Source organism: Manis javanica, chromosome 10, assembly GCF_040802235.1.
Source record: "Manis javanica isolate MJ-LG chromosome 10, MJ_LKY, whole genome shotgun sequence".
Lineage (NCBI taxonomy): Eukaryota > Metazoa > Chordata > Mammalia > Pholidota > Manidae > Manis > Manis javanica.
The window spans coordinates 98346826-98366582 of NC_133165.1; the positions used below are offsets into that span (position 1 = coordinate 98346826).

The 19757-nt window shown below is 36.7% G+C and overlaps 1 protein-coding gene across 8 annotated transcripts in view; it reads left to right on the forward strand.

Moving 5' to 3' along the window:
- APAF1 (apoptotic peptidase activating factor 1) overlaps positions 1 to 19757 on the forward strand; it is an 80423-nt gene that overhangs the window by 41715 nt on the left and 18951 nt on the right. For 4 of the 8 annotated variants that reach the window (XM_017675624.3, XM_017675623.3, XM_073213663.1 and 1 more), the window contains 6 exons: positions 6636 to 6797; positions 10021 to 10149; positions 12655 to 12780; positions 13697 to 13816; positions 16769 to 16885; positions 19139 to 19264. In XM_017675624.3, coding sequence (XP_017531113.2) covers positions 6636 to 6797; positions 10021 to 10149; positions 12655 to 12780; positions 13697 to 13816; positions 16769 to 16885; positions 19139 to 19264 — 780 coding nt within the window. Of the gene's footprint in view, positions 1 to 6635; positions 6798 to 7257; positions 10153 to 12654; positions 12781 to 13696; positions 13817 to 16768; positions 16886 to 19138; positions 19265 to 19757 lie in introns of those variants that run through there. The other 4 variants (XR_001855539.3, XR_005062591.2, XR_005062592.2 and 1 more) reach the window with 4 other exon arrangements.

A 19757-nucleotide genomic window follows, 5' to 3' on the forward strand; every position in this document is an offset into this window, starting at 1 on the left:
AACACTTAGACTAACTCTTGTCCCTGAGCTGTTGGGCCGTCATTTCTGCCTCTCCTATACTGTTACTCTCCCACTGAGCCCATTATTTTTCACTAAGTGAATGACTTCGGAGGAAGGCATTTTATATCTTAAGCCAAGTTCTCCTTCCATCTTATATCTATTTTGAATTCCAAATTCTGGGAAGATTTCATTATTCTTAAGATTATTCTATTATTATTAGGTTGCTTAATGTTCAAGAAAGTAGTGAAGCCAGGCCATTTATCTGTTACACAAATTTGATTAATCTGTGCAACTCCAGTGGGCCTTCTTGGATGCCAGGCTGTGGTCTGTTCCCCCTGATTGAACTGCTGTTCTCACCATAGTGCCTGTTCCAAACTTTTGATGTTCTTGAGCCCCCCCACTCCCCGTCGCTGCATCCCTCTCATTCTCTAGAGATGACCTTATGTCATACCTATCCAGGGGGTTGATATATCCCACCAGCCCCCCACCACAAGTCCCCTCAAAAATGGCCATGGAAGCCCCCTACTCCCTTCCTTTTTCCTCATCTCAGTGCTTAGAAAGTCCCCTATTTGTGCCTGCTCTTCCTGTTTTTCCGTCTTTGCCTACCACCTTACTTCATTATTTCCTCTTTCCCTTTGCATCTTTAGCTTTTCTCCTCCTCTGGATCCTTTCCCACAGCCTACAGATAGTCTTGGGCCCCCTTAAGCCATGTAAGGCCAAAAAAGTGAAAAACCTTTGATTCTTTCTAGATTGTGTTGGTCTCTGAAATAGTCATTCTGTTTTTCTCTTTCCTTTATGACTAGGCTCTGAGGTCACCTATACCTGCCTCCATTTCTGGACTGTTCACTCATTATTTTTAACCCTTTTTAGCCTGGTCCTACCTTCCCTGAATTCCCTTGCAGAGTGTAAGGTCCAGTTTTATTTTTACTCTCCATTTTTTTTTGTTGTATAGTTTAAAGCTCTTTGGATTAGTGTGGAATTTGGTATTTTTCTTATCCAGTCTGTATATTCTTTTTATTGTGTTACCAGTGTTCAGTCTTCCATTAGCCACCTGTATTTCCTTTTTGAAACTCTCCTCATTTGACATCAGTTTTCTTGTTTCTCCTCTTAACTCTCTAATCTCATCTTTTTTTGTTTTTATTAAAGCATCATTGGTATACAATCTTATGAGGGTTTCATGTAAACAACACAGTGGTTTCAACATTCACCCATTTTATCAAGTCCTCACATCCTCCATTTAGGTCACGGTCAGCATTCTAACGCCGTCTTTAACTCTCCTGCCCATGAATATGGCACTTCCTCAAGCATCTAGCCTTGACTACCACCTCCATCACCTTTTCCATTCAGTCTCAGAGCTTCAACTCTCATGTCTTCTGTGATTGACCTTCAGGTGTGTTCTCTACAGCCCTCACTGCTCTTATGCTCTTGTGTCCTGCATCCCTAACTGCCTGTTAGTTGTCCCTTAGATAATACACCGTGTCTCAAAGTTACTGTGCTCCGAACTGAGCTAATTATTTTTCTTCCCAAACGTAACCCACTTTTTGTGGTTGCTATATGGTTCATGATTTTGGTTGGATCAGTGTTTAGGATTTACATTATCGTGACTGGTCACAGTTGAGCCAGGTCGTATAAATTGACTTTTTTCCTTTGCTCATACAAATTACTGGTTTCCTTTGGATTAAATGTGTTATATATTTAATATTGTAAATTTGCTTTTATTTGCTTATTTTTAAAAATGTGCTTACCCCTAATTTATTTTTCAAACTATTCCTTGTCTAAACTGCTTCTTAAATCATTCAGTCTTACAGGTATTTGATAAATTTGGTAAATTTTCTTTTCCTGGAAATAACTTTCTTGGAAGGTTCTGTCTTGCTCCATTCTGATCCGTGGTAGGATTCCCAGTGCCCAGCTGCCATCCTGGGACCTCCTGGTGCTGCCATCCAGGGGGCGCCGCTTGCTTTTCTCCTGGCCTGAGAGCCGTGTTTCCTGGGCTTCTCGCCGTCTTTCTCAGATTCTCCTCTCAGCTTGGTGCAGAGTCTCCTCTGGCTTCCGAAGGAAGAGTCTCTGGGAAGTGAATTTTTGAGATTTACCTCTCTAAAGGTATCTTTATTCTAACTTAATACTTAATTGATATTTTTGCTTGCGTACAGACTTCTAGGATGGGGAATTTTTCCTTAAAATTTTGGAGACATTGTTCCTTAGTTTTCTATCTCCACAAAGTTCCTATTGAGAAGTGTGAAGCCATTCTGGTTTATATGTAATCTACTTTTTTCTGTCTGGAAAACTTTTAAGGTCTTCTTTTTATCCCCAGTGTTTTTTCTATTTTTTAAAATTCATGATAACGTGCCCTGGGTGGGTTTGTCTTCACTTACTGTGCTTGGCATTTGGTGGCTTCTTTAAATTTGGAAACTCATCCCCTTCAATTCTGTAGATTCTGTAGGTTTCCTTTAATTATTGGATTTATTCTTCTCTACTTTATCTTTTTGGAATGTCTGTTTTTGAATGTTTTCTTATTTTTTTTCTCCTTCCCGAAAGATTTCTTTAGCTTTTTTTTCTAATCCTTCTATTGATTTTTAAATTTCTGGTATCATATCATATCATATTCTTAGGATCACTTCCCTTCTTCATATTATCCTATTATGATGCGATGGATAGTAATCCATATTATGATGCCATATCTTTTATCTTTTTGTGGGTATTAATTTTTTTTTTTAGTTTTCACATTCTTGTATAGCTGCTTTTTCCCCCTATTTGTTGGTTCATTTTTTTTGTCCCTATTTTAGAGATCTATCTTAGCTGTCTGATTCTTGAATGTATCTGCAGTCAGTTCCTGACTTTGGATGGCTTGACTTACAACTTTTAGACTTTAAGGTGGTATGAAAGTGATATGCATTCAGTGGAAACTGTATTTTGAATTTTGATCTTATCCTGGCATAGTGGTGTAGTCCGATTCTTGCCAATGGCAGCCAGCCACAGCTATTCAGCACACGATCATGAGGGTAAACAACCAGTATACTTAACAACCATTCTGTACCCATACAACCATTTTGTTTCTTACTTTCAGTACAGTATTTGGTAAATTACATGAGATATTCAACACTTTATTATAAAACAGACTTTGTTAGAAGATTTTGCCCAACTGTAGCCTAATGTAAGTGTTCTGAGCATATTTAAGGTAGGCTAGGCTAAGCTATGGTGCTTGGTAGGTTAGGTATTTTAAATGAATTTTTGAATCCTGTATTTTCAACTTAGTGTTGGGTTTATTGGGATGTAACCCCATCGTAAGTCAAAAAGATCTGTGTATATATTAAATATATATTGTGCTCATATTTAAGAGTATAGCACCAAAAAGTTGATAGGGAATTATGACTTGTTTATTGCAGATTTCCCTGTAGGATTATCTGGCTGTCATTTTTTGATGGCTAATTCCTGATGTCAAACTCTTTAGCTCTTTTGTCTTGATCTGGTTGGATATTCAGAGAGAAATTAGTCTCCTACCTGTGGGGTATAAGTCTGGTTGGCAAGTTCTGAGAAGATGGCTAGCACAGGTCTTAACTTTGGAATATTGACTTTCTCTTAATTTCTCTATTTTCAGAATGGTGACCCTGCACTCAACTGTTAGGTATATAAAAGCCTTCTACTTATTGGTTAGAGTAGGGCACAGCAACCTGAACTGCGTAGTATGGGAGGGGATTTCAGGGACTGTCAATGATTTCTCCTGATTTAGCTCCGTCTTTACCAGAAGATACCTGGTGCAACACTTTCTGAGTCCTGTGGATTCTGTGGTGTAAATTGAGAGGCTTCTTGGCTTTTCCCACTGTGAGTTCAGAATCACTTTTTGGGAGTTCCCTGGTCTTCCTGCTTCCTAGCCTTTACAGTTTTGTTGCTCTGCAATCTCTTTCTCTGTTCTCCTACACCTTGTGAATTATGCCTAGAGAGAAAAATTGCTCTTTACTTTTGTTCTATGTGGGTTTTCAGAAGGTGTGAAGGTGTTTGACTTTTTTCTACATCTTTAACCTGAACCCTATTTCTTTCTGTAACTGTTGTCTCTACTCACCTGTGCTGGAAACATGGGGATAATGTTTCTTTTCACCTAAAATGTATTGATCATTCATTAAATACTTCCTATGTGCCAGATGTTATACTAGGCATTTGGGTTTTAAACACTTAAAAAGTGCAGTTCCTGGCCTGAAGTTGTTCAGAATGTAGTTGGGGAAAGAGATAAGTAAACAGACAGACCATGGAAATGGTGGAAGTGTGTAGAGATGCTCTGAGGGCAGGAGAAGGCTCTGTTGGGGAAGTGCTCAGGTACCTGGTACTACCTGCAGACGGCTCTCGTTCTCCCTTTCCATCGTCTCTGCTTCCGATTTTGTATGCTAGCTTGTGCTGAGCCCTTTGCCTAGACTCTAGGCCCTTGGGTGTTCCTCCTCTCTTTTAAAAGTTCTGTCCATCATAAGTTGGTGTAAAGTAGGCTAATAGTCAGGGGAGGAGAGTGAGGTGGCCACCCTTGCAAAGAGTTTCCTCCTGCCTACAGTTCGGATATAGCGTTCCTACTGTGCTGTATCTTTTCCTCTCAAATGACACATCTGACATATCTTGTGTTAGTCTTTTATGTGCTTGTCTTTTCTGGCCTGTAAACTTTACTGTTTACTGGCCTGTAAAACTCCTTGAGGGAAGTATCTATATCTGGTTTATTTTTATAATCTCAAAGTAACTAGCATAGTGGTTAATGTGTTCAAGATGATAAACCTCTGCTGTGTCCCTTCAAATAAAATGAAGACTTCTCCAAATTCAAATTTAAAAAGTTTCAAAGGTCTTCAGGGATTAAATTTTGATTTCATGTGTGGGTATTGAAATGTATTGTGGAGCACAGGGCGCTAGCAGCAGGGTGGCGACATTACTGCACTCGTGGTGAGAACTGCTGTGTTTTGTGCCAGCTCCCCAACAGTGCTGTTAAGCCACTATCGTTAGCTGGTTTGCACTGATTCAGTGACATGCAGTAAGCAAAGGTCCTGTAAAGTGATGTTGGGTAACAGCATTTCAAGGTCAATGTCTTCTAAAGCTTTTATCTTCTGAGAGGTTGAAGAACTATAAAATTATTTCCTGTCCCAAATAGTCTGTAATCTTAGAAGTGTTTTGTAGTGTATGATGTTGATAAGCATGTGTTTTTTAGGCCCTGGTGATACATTGTTTCAAAATGGGAGTTTTATTTAAAAATTGCCATTTAAACCACACAAGGGCCAGTGTGCACTTGTGCCCTGAATACAGTACAGTGATGTGCTCAAAATGAAATGCTGGTATTTACTTGGTGCCTCGACATGTGGAATTTCATTACTCCTTGGATAGGAGCTGAAGTCAAGTCCAGATGCACAAGATACAGTTGGGCACATGTAATGAAATTGGGTTGTTAGTTTTGTTTTTCTTTCTTAAATCTAGGCAATGATTGCTTTGTTTTTCGTATTAGGAGGGAAAAAGAGTGTGGTTTTTCATATATTCTAGCTGATGTGACTGAAGCTTCTGGCATTTATGTTTAGGTGTTTTTCTCTCTTTATCAAGGAAGTCTGTTTTAGTACCTGATGTCTCTCTTGCTTCATACAGTTATCCGCAGTTGCAAGGGAAAAGGTTTTGGTTTTGCTTCTATTTCTTAATGTGTATAATATTTCTCTACACTCAAGAGATTTAGAAATGTGCCTGGCCAGACAAATCAGGTTTTGCCTTGGAGCTGTGCTTGCAAGCTGAGTCAAAACCTGGGAAGCAGCTTTTATTTTGTCCTTGTCCTCGGCCAACCCTTGTGTGAAAATGGACACTGTTTTCACTCTGTGAAGCTGAGATGCTGCGCAGGGCCCAAGGGAGTGAAGTTGGATCTTCTTGAAAGCCTTTGTCTCTCCTGCTGCTCAAGTGGCTCTGCTAGTGAGCAAGGTTTGGAGTCGTTTGTATTCCATTCCTTAGGGTCCAGTTTTCACTAAGCACATAAGGTATCTTGCTTCCTTTCAGCATGTTCTCCTTTCAGGGACTTCCTTATGTCTCTGGATGCTCTGCTAGCCTTTCAGGGACTTCCTTATGTCTCTGGATGCTCTGCTAGGTTATAACTTGGCTTGGTCTGGGTCCTGTCTGATGTCATGCTGTGCATGCACTATGTGAAGAAGCAAACTTTATGCCTGGCACAGCAGAGGGCAGCAGTGGCCAGGCGTGAGTCTTCATCTCACCTTTCTTCCACAGTCATCCTTACTGTTAACACCTGATCTTTAGTCTCTGTCACACTGCAAGTCTCTTTTTTAACATTTTATTTAGTTTTACATTTTGTACTTCAGGAAGTGCTTCTGAATTTTTTCTTTTTAGGAAGGTGTTGAATGAAACTGGAGTACTTAATTTTAAAGCCTTATAAAAAGTCATGCCTCAGGTAGTAGCTGTACTCGTGGGGTGAGGAATTAATAATATGGGTAACTGTTGAACCACTGTGTTATATATTGGAAACTAATATAAGACTGTATATCAAAAAAAAAGTCATTACTATGTAAGAAAAAAATCATTAGGTAAAGTGAATAATTTGCATAACATTTAATCCAGGAAGAATTCTAGAGGTGTGATTTGAGATGAAAACAAACTTAAATTATTCTTATTTTTGTAATTGGAAGCTTTGGGATGTGAAATCAGCAAATGATAGGAAGAGCATTAATATGAAGCAGTTCTTCCTAAATTCAGAGGAGCCTCAAGAGGATATGGAAGTGATAGTGAAATGTTGTTCGTGGTCTTCTGATGGTGCTTCAATAATGGTGGCAGCAAAAAGTAAAATCTTTGTAAGTACTAGTATTTTAAAAAGCCAAATTTAACCTAGTTTAAAGAAAATTAAAACTTCTGTTGACTTTTGCATTTCATACTGTTCGTTGAAGTAAATTAGGTATAGCTGTATGATTTTGGGCAGGCTCCCTAACATCATAGTTCTCAGAACTGTGTCCCAGGGGATGTTGTTAGGCCCTGTGAGGAAAGGTCTCCATAGTCACACTGCTTTGGGAAATGTTGTGTATTGCTTTCCCCCATTAGAGGGACTCAGTGTATACCAACATATTTAAAGCCTTTAGAAGTTCTATAATACAGAAACAATTTATCTCTTTTAATCCAGTGTTTTCTCAAATTTACTTAAAACATGGAATACATTCTGCATCACTTTTTTTAGAAAATAATTTTTAATACATTCGTTTAGTTGATTGTCAAAGTACTTTCTTACTGCTAAAATTTATTATTTGGTGATTCTAATAGAGAGAAATACTCATCAACAACCAAAGAAGATTGTGATATTTCTGTGGTGGAAATGAGGAAGATATGCAAGACAAAGAAATGCCTTCATCTTTAAAAAAAATCTAGTAATAATTTACATTTGTAGTATTCGCAGTGTTCTCATGTATAATTTCTTTTGATATAAATATCCAGGGGACACAGCAGATTGTAATAACCCTGTGATAACAGTGAGGCAACTGAGGTTCAGAGCGGGTAAATCATTTGTCCAAGGCAGTTATGCCATGATTTGGAAAGCCAGGTCTTCTGATTTATGGCTCAGTGACATTCCATTCTAGCAATAATTTAAAAGACTTGTATAACAGATATTATAGTTTTACTTTTCAGCCTTATTGAAGTGTAACAGACAAAATTTTAAGATATTTAAAGTGTACAGTGTGATGATTTGATATATATATGCATTGTGAAAGAATTCCCCTGAGTTAATTAACACATTATCACCTCACATATTTACCTTTTGTTTTTTTTTGGTGAAAACACTTAAGTTCTACTTTCTTAGCAAATTTCAACTATATAATTCAGTGTTATCAACTTTAGTCACCATTTTATATATTAGATCCTCAGACCATAATTCATCTTCTAACTGAAAGTTTGTATCCTTTTATAAACCTCTCCCTATTCCCCCCATCTGAGGTATTACAGTTTTAAAGAACATAATTAAAATATACCATATAGTTATATAAAAATTTACTGAGGGACTGTTCATATTATTGTTAGTGATCTAGTAGCGGTGACCCTAGATCTTGATTGTTTATAGATTTATTCCCCTTAGCAGGAAATTAGAGAAAAATGTCTCCTCTTTAAGTTGTTAATGTCTGTAAGAACAGAAAAGGAACCACTGCATTTACAAGATTTGAAGATTAAAAATATATTTTTTGTTGTAAAAAAAAAAATATACATATATATACAATTTACCATTTTAACCATTTTTAAATGTACAAATCAGTGGCATTAATTACGTTCACAATGTTGTGCAAGCATCACTACTTCCAAAACTTTTTTTATCACTCTAAACAGAAACTATGTAACCAGTAAGTAATAGCTCCCCATTTTCCTCTCCCGCCAGCCATTGGTAACCTTTAATCTATGAATTAGCCTATTCTAGATACTTCATTTAAGTGGAGTCATACAATATTGGTCCTTTTGTGATTAGCTCATTCATTTAGCATTATATTTTTAAGGTTCATCCACGTTGAAGCATGAATCAGAGCTTCATTCCTCTTTATGGCTGAATAAACATTCCATTATATGGATATAACATGTTTTGTTTATCCATTCATTGATGGATAATTGGGCTGTTTTCACCTTTTGGCTTATGCTGTAATGAATATTGCTGTATTTCAAATCTTCTGTGTATAAACCTAGGAGCAGAATTGCTGGGTTATACAGTAATTCTATATTTAATTTTTTGAGAAACCACTAAACTTTTCCTTAGTGTCTGAACCATTTGCTGTTTCCACTAGCAATGTTTCAATTTCTCCACATCTTTGCTAACATTTGTTATTTTCCTTTTATTATAATGATCCTGTTAGATGTGAAGTGATATCTCATTGTGGATTGATTTGCATTTCCTTAATGACTAATGGTGTTGAGCAGAATTTGAACATTTTAAAAGTTATATTCTAATAAGAGAGGAAAATATTTTATTTTGCATGAAATGCCTTCTCGCTTTAGAAACCTAGATCAGCTCTTATTTTACCTGCCAATATAAAGCTATCCTAAGATTACCCTTAAGTACATGTAGATTCCAATCTCTTACTCTTTGGTCTTTCCATTCTCCTCCTCTTATTTCCAATTCTTTTGTGCTGTTTGGCCCACTCCTATTTTTAGATCTTTTCTTTTTGCCGCTCAATAATTGGAACAACTGCCTATTTCATTTTTGCCAAGCTTTCTCTATCACTCCCAGTCACTAGTTTTCAAGAACAACCTGTCCTAGGAAACCTTTTAAGTATGATTTCTGTCCTTTTTGTTGGCCCTTGATTGTGCTGCTTACTATCTGTGCACACTCACAGGACTGTACACTCATAAAACATATTCATGGCTCCCACTGGAAGCTTATTTTTCCTTCCTGAAGACTATCCCATGGTCTTAATTACTGTATATTGTAGACATTTATATATCTGTCATTTGACAAAAATTTTGGAAGAGCATATTCAGCATTTAAGAATATTTCAAAAATTGAAATGAAGCTTGAATTACTGGAAAATAGCTTTTTTGGGGTTCACAAATGGGAAAATGATGGATTGTAATGGAGTAATTTGGTAGCCCTGAAGAGAAATAGAAATGGTTGGGCTAATTTCATTTTAGCAAGCCTCTGCTCTGTATTATTTTGATCATTTTCATTTATGAGTCTCCATTTTTCTCTTTTGAATGAACAAGCACTAGGGAGAACTGCTCTGTATGTTAATTTGTCTAGGCCATTCAGTTAATCACAAAGGTTTTATTTCTTTCTAGGTCAGCTTGAGAGAGAGCATCTGTGATAAACTTTCCTTTATAGCTAACGTGTTTCAAGATGAGCGACATTTTAAAAGTATATGTATATTGATTTATATCTTATTTATGATTGTCAATAATTATGCCAATTACTAGTGTTTGTAGTATTTTTTCAGGACTTATGCTTTATAATTTAAATGGGAGGATTTTTTTTAGAAATAAACTTAGACTCATCTTGAGTAATGCTATTTTTAAAATCTTTTACTTTCATAGATATCTGTTTTATGTTGACAGCTTTTTGACATTCATACGACTGGCCTTTTGGCAGAGATCCATATAGGCCATTACAGCACCATCCAGTACTGTGACTTCTCCCCCAGTAGCCGTTTGGCAGTGGTGGCTTTATCCCAGTACTGTGTGGAGGTGAGTTGTTGACTGTGCTGTGTAATGCCTGGGTCTCCAGAGGTATGAGGTGGGCTGATTAAACCCTCAACTGTTGAGAATATTTGCTTGAGAAATTATGTTTTTTTCATAGTATAATGACCTATAGCTTGAGGATATTAAACTGTATAGCCAGTGTTATTGCTTTAGCTGTGATTGAAGACTTAATTTGATAATAATGGCAGAATCATTCACTTAAGTATTTATTGAATGGCTAACATGTGCCAAGGTCTGGGGAAACAGTGGAATGACCACTAATTTCCTAGGCAGAAACATGACATATCTTAAACAATAAAAGGCAAATACTCTTCTGTAAAGGAAACGATGAGAGAGGAATCCAGTACAGATTTCCTAGGTCATTGAGAAGGATAAGATGGAAGTTAAATGTAGAATTTGTTAACCTAGGATGTTCATTGCTGAGCATTAACTAGTAAAATGGCTCTTACAAATTTACATTTTATATTTATAATTTTGCACTTAACTGTTAAGAGTTTATATTCAGAATCTATACCTAACTGGCCCTGGAAGAATCCTACCCAGTGAATTGCTATATTAATTTTTTCAAAAAGTAGTGAATTCCCTAATATTTTTCTTCCAAAGATGGATTAGTTATTCTGAGCTTTGTTGCTACTTATTCTTTGAGTGGATCTTAACACTAGGTAATTGGAGGCCCCTTAGATTACAGTCCAAGAAGGTAGTATGGACCTTTATCTGGAGAAGAGGGAAATTCTCTTGGTTCACAGGCCGTATTTAAAGGTAGCGTGACTGCTGCAAGCATGTCTTCTGTGTTCTGTGCTTTTATCTGCAATTTTTAGTGAGTTTGCCAACTGCCCCTTCTTGTGAAGGTGTTGAATGAGAGCTGCTGAGTTATAGCCCTTCAGCATGGAGTTACAGATGAGAGTGAGTGGGTGAGCTCTGTAAGATCCTCTTAATTCTGAGTAGAGCAGTGCAACTGAGAACCTTCCTGCTGAGAATCTTCCCATTGGAAGCAGAAGCCATGAGTGTGAACAAGCTCTAGTACTGTTTGAAACAGTGGGAAGAAGTAGGGTGCTGTGGGCAGTATTCTTTTCAGCAGAGACCCTGAATTGAAAGAGTGAGATTTGCTGGGAGATCTTGCACCTCACCTGTAGATCCTAAAGGTAGGTGTGATTGGAAATTTCTCATTTCTGCATTTTGTCAGAATTTTTAGGAGGAGTAGAGGAGCAATCCCTTTATCATCCTTTCCTGTCACTTCTAAAATCCTTACCCTCTGCTATTCTTAGAAAGCTCCAGGAAACACTGTCTTTCTGAAGTATAGGATCTTGTTTTGGAACATCTGAGTAACAGATAATGTGGGAGAATGAAAAGAGGGAAGACAGGATTTTGAAGGGAGATTTTTCAGTTGTGGAACCACTTTCATTTCTGGCCTTTAGCTCAGTGTATCCCAGCTTGGACTCTAGAGGTAAGGCAGAAAAAATTTCATGCGATTAATTTGTAACCGTAGAAATCACTAATTGAAAATCACTGGGCATGTTATGAAGTACTTGTTTTGTCCATGCTGGTTTTGAAATCATGAAGTAAGTCTGTCATTCAGACTGTAATGGGAGGAACTCAAGTACATATGGTACTTCATTAGACTGGAAGATATTTGAGTAATTTGCAGCAAACAGCACACAGGACAAAATACAGCCTGGCTGGTGGTAGACATTAAAAATTTGTAATAAGTATGAAATACAGTAGAAATATGTACATTGCAATTAACACATTGATTTATAGTAGGATTTAGCAACTGGTTGAAATGAGGATTATAGTAGGATTTAGCAACTGGTTGAAATGAGGATTAGATGATAGTGGAAAATAGTCTAAGATTGATTTTTAAAAAAAGAGATAAAATATGTACATGATTTCCATATCAGAGCTTTTGGTAAATTACATTCAGAGAAGTCTCATTGTCATCCCTATGCCTTCCTCTCCACTTTTTCTCCCCTTGCCATAGATAACCATTTTTTGTTTTAGTTTAAGATTCCAGTGTTTCTTTTTGCATATATAGGCAGATATCTGTGTGTGTTTTATGTATAAATATAAAATCTCTACATGTGTCTACATGAAAAAAAATACATATTTATTTTTCATCTCTTATATAGTATGTATGTGTATACATATGTATGTATACACATACATACACTGTTCTGCAGAAATATGTAGTCTTTGCTCTTTTTCTGCAGATAATATATCCCAGCAACTAGTCATTATCAGGGTGTTTTTGTCATCATTTTTTATGGCTTCATAGTATTCCATTATGTTGTTTATTCAGTTGATTTCCCACTGGGTTGCTTCCAGTTTTTTGCTGTTAGAAGTAATGATGCAGTGAATAATCTGCACTAGTCATTTTGTGTTTTTGGCTATATTCTAGAAGTGGAATTGCTGGGTCATTCTTGCTATTTTCAATTTTGCTATATTCAAAATACTTATAAATGTGATTTCTCATATGCTGTGTTTATTCTGTAGTTGTGGAATATGGACTCACGTTTAAAAGTAGCTGATTGCAGAGGACATTTAAGTTGGGTTCATTGTGTGATGTTTTCTCCTGATGGATCATCATTTTTGACATCTTCTGATGACCAGACAATCAGGGTGAGAAATATTGAGATTTTCATTTTAGATATTTACTGATGGTAAGCTAAAGCTCCTACAGACTAAGACATTGGTGGACAGTATTGGGGGAAGTAAATCAGGAAACTATTAGATTCATATTTATCCTTGAAAATTGCTGTTACATGGACTGTAACAGTCTCTTTCATTCAGTACCTGTTCATTAAGTATTACCAGGTACAGGAAAAGTTCAATAAAAAACTGAATTTTGGTTAATTCGATATCTTACATTTGATTCCTCAGAGTAAATTTTTCACTCTTCCCTCTATCTTGAATTCCCACATTTAATTACTTGCCATTTGTAGTAGATTCTACCTTTCCACTTTCTATCATTTGTTTCCACTTTTCCATTTCAATTTTAGGTGCTTATTACCTGTTGCCTCTCTCGTATTAGTCTTTGCTACAAGTCTCTTCTTTCTTGGTTTTCTTTCTACATGGTGCTTCCAAGATATTTTCCTCATGTACAATGTAGTCATATAATGTTTGCTCAAAAACAGATAGTGGCTCCCTTGTAAATATGTATTCCTAAGTCTGCCATTAAACTTTTCCATAGAGTGGTCTCGTTAGCTCAAGTCTGTTCTCTAGTTTTCTTCTATAGGCAACCTACAATGGACTGCTCACATTTCCCCCTAACATCCTTAGTTCTCTGCTTCTGTATTTGCTTATGTGGTTTCTTATGTTTGGAATATCCTACTTTTCTTTCTTCTTGTGGACATCCCTAACAATTCTCCAAGTTCCCTAAAGGTTTGGGTGAAGTCTTTCCTTTTTACTCTCTCCTTTAATGTCTGTGCATTTTGAGTGTGAAACATGGTTTGTATCTTGCATTAAGACTAGAACGTCTTTCCATATTTCAGAGGATACAGTTACCTTATTTTAGTTTTTTTTATCTCTTAATCAGCTCTGGGAGACAAAGAAAGTATGTGAGAACTCTGCTGTAGTGTTGAAGCAAGAAATAGATGCTGTGTTTCAAGAAAATGAAGTGATGGTTCTTGGAGTTGACAATATAAGACGTCTGCAAGTGAGTATTTTTTAGAAAACAAATTGTTTTGATTGAACTCAATTCACGATTTTTCTTGTTTGTTTTGGTCTCAGGATCAGACTAACTGTATAGTGTCTAACACATGTTCAGGTATTAATTGAATAAATATATAGATCTTGAGTCTCAGATATGCTAGTATTTAGAATTAAAAAAGGGTAATGGCTCGCTTCATCTCATTCCCCTCTTGCTGGTATCTATTCCTTTTGGTGGTCATATTCCTTGATTTGCATGAGGCTAGGATATCATGAGGACAAACTTGAACTTGTCCATAATCATGATTTAAACATGTCTTTTGGACTGAGTAAGGCAGATGAGCATACCAATGGAAGCTTTATTGCAAGGAAAGGATAACAGGGGTTTTGGAAAGAATAGAAATCCCCTTAAGTGAAGAAAAAGTCTGACCCATTGGAACTGAGGTGGAAGGAGCTAGGCTGTGCATACTGAAACACATCTGTTCATTTATTCATTTACTCACACATTTGTTCACAAAATATTTACTGGATGTTTAATATGTTCCCTGAGAAGAAAAGGGTTATAAGGTAAAACTGAAAGAGCTGTATCACTTAGGGATCCAAACAGCTCTGCTCCTGACTGGGTGATGAGGAAGGAAACTCAGAAGTCCACTAGCAAAGAATGGTAGTTAAGAGCTTTGGTGGTAATGGAGTAGGTACCCTAAGGATCACTGGAGTTCAGGGGCAGGTTATCACCTGTGTTGGTGGTCTGAATAAAGTGTCGTCTGTATGGAAGTCCAATGAGGTTGGTATTGAATTGGTAGAGGAATCCTGGGGGAGGAAGGGTAGCATTCTAGGTAGTGGCAGCTGGAGAAAGTAGCCATCACATGGAAGGTCAAACCAAATCACTGCTCTCCTGTTGGCCAGCCTAAGCAGAACAGCTGAGTAAGGGACCATTGTAGGAGGTGTCAGCATGTGGAGCTGAGTGACAGTGACTTGCCTGAGGAGCAGCAGCCAGAGATGAAGGCAGGAGTCAGCATGACTTTTAGATAAGCTACTGAGACATTCCCTCTTGTCCTGAGGATTCCTTGAGAGACATAGAATTGGACTGGACAGAAACCCTGTGATAGGTGAGGGCTTAGAATCCTGTGAACTGTTTTCTCATAGTCCATGTGTTATTTTAAGACCTTTATTAGGTATTTAAGAGCATGAATGCAACTTGAGTTAACCTTTTTTTCCAGAATGGTTTATAGAAATGCCTTATTAACTTCTAGGGAGAGGTTTTAGCAGCAATAATGTGATCTTATGCCATCTTTGCATGTGATTTTTCTTGATTTGGTTATTGAAAGATAGCATGAACATGTGAGAGAATGAAGTGAGCTAGTGAAGTAGAGCTGGAATGGAAAGAGAAACAGAATAGAGAATAGGAGAGAGCAATAGAGGGAGCATGCACATGGGAGGTATGAGAGACAGAAGGAGCTTGAGACAGATGGACAGGATAGGTAGGACAGAGCTTAACAAGTTCTACAACTGCAAAGTTCAGCTTGATGTAGTGGAGGGAGCAGGGACTCTTCACACAGAGACCCAGGTCTGAGTTCAGGCTTTATCATCAGCTAGTTCTGTGATGTTGAGTAACACATGACATCTCTGAGCCTCACTTTCTTCACCTGTAAGGTCCTTTTCATCTTCAAAAGTGAGCTGGTTATAGGGTCAAAGTTGGATCCAAATTCAGGAGACAGATATCTGCGAGTAACTTGTGTGTGGCATGTGGTAACTTCTGGTCTGCTGTGGGGTTCAGAGTCAAGCTGTATTGTGAATTTCTTGTTACTGATTTTTCGCAGACTGATTCTTCCACTTGGGGTATTTCCCAACTGCAGTTTTCTTGTTAAAGTCAGTGTTCTCATGCTTGTATTATTTCTGTTAAATTTGTGCAACCTTTCTTTAATAGTTGTCATAGCTGTAAAACTTAAAAGGGAGATCATCTGACAGTAAAAGTATTGTTTTATTCTATGTCAGTGATTCTGGGAGAGTTAGAGGTTAAACTGACCAATTCCACTTAAGTGAACAAAACATTTTTAGTCACTACTTAAAAAATATGGAAATTGAATTTTGAGAAAAAGAAGATATTCAACTTTTATTAGTTCAGTCTTCATTTTTGAATGTCTAATAGAACAGAACATGCCAGGTAAAATATTGTAAAGAAAAGCTACCTTGGTTGATTGACTGTAATCTTTGTATCTGAAACAAAGATGACTGCTTATTTCATGTTGAAAAATAATGCAAGACTTTGAAGTTGTAACACTTAGAGGCATCTGATCATTGATTTAAGCTTAAGAAATATTTCCCCAGGTCACGTATTTTAGCTGAGTGGTACATATTATCAAATCGGATAATGCTACTTTAAACAGTGCAAGTCCAGCCACCCAAATTATGCTTTTGAATTCTTCTCCAGTGTTCCCTCTTCCCAAAAGAAAAAAGGGCATGCATTTTAATTTATTCTCTCTTGTGAGCAATTTGGAGGATATAAAGCCCATATTAATTTGAATTTGGCATTTTATGTAATGTCTGTCTCAGTTGTGTTTCACCAGTTCCTTTGAAAAGTTATCAGAGAAATGTATTTTAACAAACGATAGCCCCATTAAAATGGGCTTTGCAAAGAAATGGAAAACAGGATGTGGAGCTAGCTGTGTGATTACAAATCAGACAGATGTGTCTCAGGTAGTGGGTACAGCAGCTGCTTTTTAAACTTTTTTAAACCTCTTTTTATTTTATGGAAATGTATTTGAACCACAAAAGTGAAATGAAATGAAAGTGTGAAATGCAAAGTGCAGCTGCTCAGAGTAGGATAGGGCTTTGCTATTTTCCTGGAGCTCTTGTTGGTTATTTGCTGTGTTTTATTTTATTTTTTCAATTGAAGTCTCTGTTCTAAAGAACAGAAACTGCTCTTACAGCCTAATAACGGATTGTGCTTTTTCATTAGCTCATCAATGGGAAAACAGGTCAGATTGATTATCTGACTGAAGCTCAAGTTAGCTGCTGTTGCTTAAGTCCACATCTTCAGTACATTGCATTTGGAGGGGAAGATGGAGCCATTGAGGTATTCAGCTCTGGTCTTCAGTATAGTTGTTTATTTAAAATTAATTATATGTCTGCACTGTAGACTTGTATACTAAATAAATCTTTCTTTGATATGTTAATCATTCTTCCATTAGACTAAAAGATCTTACAATCCAGTTATATATTTTTCAGATTGCCTTTACTACTATTTGTTATAATTTTTGTCTTTTTGAGTTCCTTATTCTTTACCTAATTATTTTGCTGTTCTCTAAGTATATCAGACACTATAAGAGATTTAGTTATGCAAAGAGTATTTTTTTCTCTTAGAAGCTCAGCTGTTAGTGTAAGTTGTTTCTATTTTGGTACGGATAGGATTCATTGGGAATATTAGGCATGGTGGCCTTATGCTACCTGTCTCTCCAACCCTTGCTGTTTCTAATTTTGCTGTTAGAAATACACATATTCACCACCTGAACTCCTTAACTTACCAAACAAGACCAAACAAATAAAAAAATGCAAAAAAGTATAATAAAAATGATTTCATCACAAATGAAACTCATCACAAAAGCACATTTTCTTTAGCTGTATAATAGTTTTTCCAGCAACACTGGCTTCTTCTGTCACTTTTTCTCACCCAAGCTTTTTGGAATTATTTTTTAATTTATTAATTGTGACACTAGCCACATTTATTTTGGATTAACTTTCACAAGGAATTACATAAATACTCTCCAGTCCATATTGCCCCACGAAGAGGAGACTGTGTTTATACACAACAGAAGAAGGAAACCTTTAGGAAGTGATGTCATTGCTCCTGTGTATTTGTCATGGCTGTTGGGGCATAGATTCAGAGTTAAGGCTTTCTGGGGTTTTTTTCATTTTTGTGAAAATTTACTGATATATTATGAAGATGAGTGCTGTTCTGAAAAAGTGTACTGTGGGTTTTTGTTAGGCAAGGATGGCCGTACATTTTTATGGATGAACCTTAATCTTCCCTCTTAGTCTCATTTTTGAAAATGTTGTATATTGTTCATTCTTAAAGGACCCTTGGTTCGCCTTTTCTTCTTACTTTATTGTCAAGCCAGCACCACATTTCTTTTGTTTTTACCATCATTTTATCCTGAAATAAACCTCACAGATAGTTTAGGAAGTAACTCACAAAATACATGTGCCTCATCCATATCCATATCCCCCTCAAAGTCATCAGACAATATAAAGAATATATAAATAAATCATATGAAATTGCCAATATTTGAGTGTTTTTAACCTATAAAATGGCATTTTTGTGTGTTTGAGCCTAGTGTCAAATAATTATAACAATAGCAGCTACTATTTATTAGGTGTTACTGTGCCAGATGCTCCCACTGAATTTTTCTAACACCCTGGATGTGAGATACTACTATTCCTGTTCTATAGATGTCTAACCTCCATTCCACGATTTAGATAAAATCAGTAAGTTGCAGAAATAGGATTCAAATAGGGTCTCTGAGCCTCTGCTCAATGACTGTGCTGTCCTTCCCTCCCATAGGAATTGTGAGATTATCCATCCTACTCGTTCAGGAAGGCTCTCGTTCACACAGTTCCCCTTGCATTTTAAGGGGCTTTATTTCAGGTGTGTGGTTTAGGTTTGAATTTCTACAGTCTCCTATTTTTGCATTACCTATATTTTCCTTAGGCTTCCTTGAGTACATTTTAATTTGAGCAAAGGAACCATTTTTACTTTTTTTTTTTTGGTATGAGTTCCTTTGAAGCCTTTTTGACATAGTCATTTTTTAAATTCTTTCACTACTTGCTTATCTGCATTTGGCATATTAGTCTTTATCCCCTTTAAGACTTCTCAGTGCACTGCCCCTACCCTACTCATATCTTCCTTTATTTTACCTGTTTCTTTCATCCTGTATCTTTCCTTGTCCCTGTGTTTTATAAAGAACTTGCCTTGTTCTTAATCCAGTATTTTTTCCTCTCTACTCTTTCATCATCTTAAATGTCATTTTCCTTTTGGAGGCTGAACCCAAACTGCCATTTATTTGGTGGATTGGGTACTTGAGTACTCAGAAGGACCACTGGTTCCTACTGCCACTGGTTGTTCCAGTGAGTGTCTTATTCTAGGGTGTGTGTGCACACACTTGCATGTATGTATATACCATTCATTTGTGTGTCTTTATTTAAAATCAAAGCACCATGAGTTGGAAATTCTATGCCCTTCTCTAGTCTAACTTTAGTATCTCTGAGGTGTAATGCCTGGGTGTTGCTGAATTTCTTTGTATACATTTTCTGTGGTTTTTTTATTTTGAAGATTTTAGAGCTCCTAAACAACAGAATCTTCCAATCCAGGAGTGGGCACAAGAAAACTGTACAACACATGCAGTTCACAGCCGATGAGAAGACTCTTATTTCAAGCTCTGATGATTCTTCAATTCAGGTGAAAGAGAGGATTAACTCTTAACATATGTAATGGTAACTCTAGCAAAGGAACACTTTGATTAAGGCCAAGGCTGGTATGCAATTTTAACATTTCTTTAAGGTCATATTACTTTTGATATACATTCAGATTTTGTGTATGGGTTTAGATGAAACCCATTCATGTTTCATATTTTTCTGTTGAGTGAGACTCTGACTTAGAGCCCCCTACTGGAAGGTTGTTTATTTTAAAAATCAAGGATTCACTTGAATTCTTCTGCCTACCTTGGTATTTGGCTTTGTATCAGTAAATACACTTTTTGCTACATTTATGTAGTTTGTCTTTTTCTTTACAGTAGTAATATCTAATTGAAATAACTTAATTCTTTTCAGAATAAGGTGTTTATTAGAGGGATATAATCCTCTGAAAAAAGAATACTGTTAATAATGCGGGATTGTAGATATAGAGGCTTTAAGCTTACTATATTTAATTTTTAAATTAATTTTTATCAAAG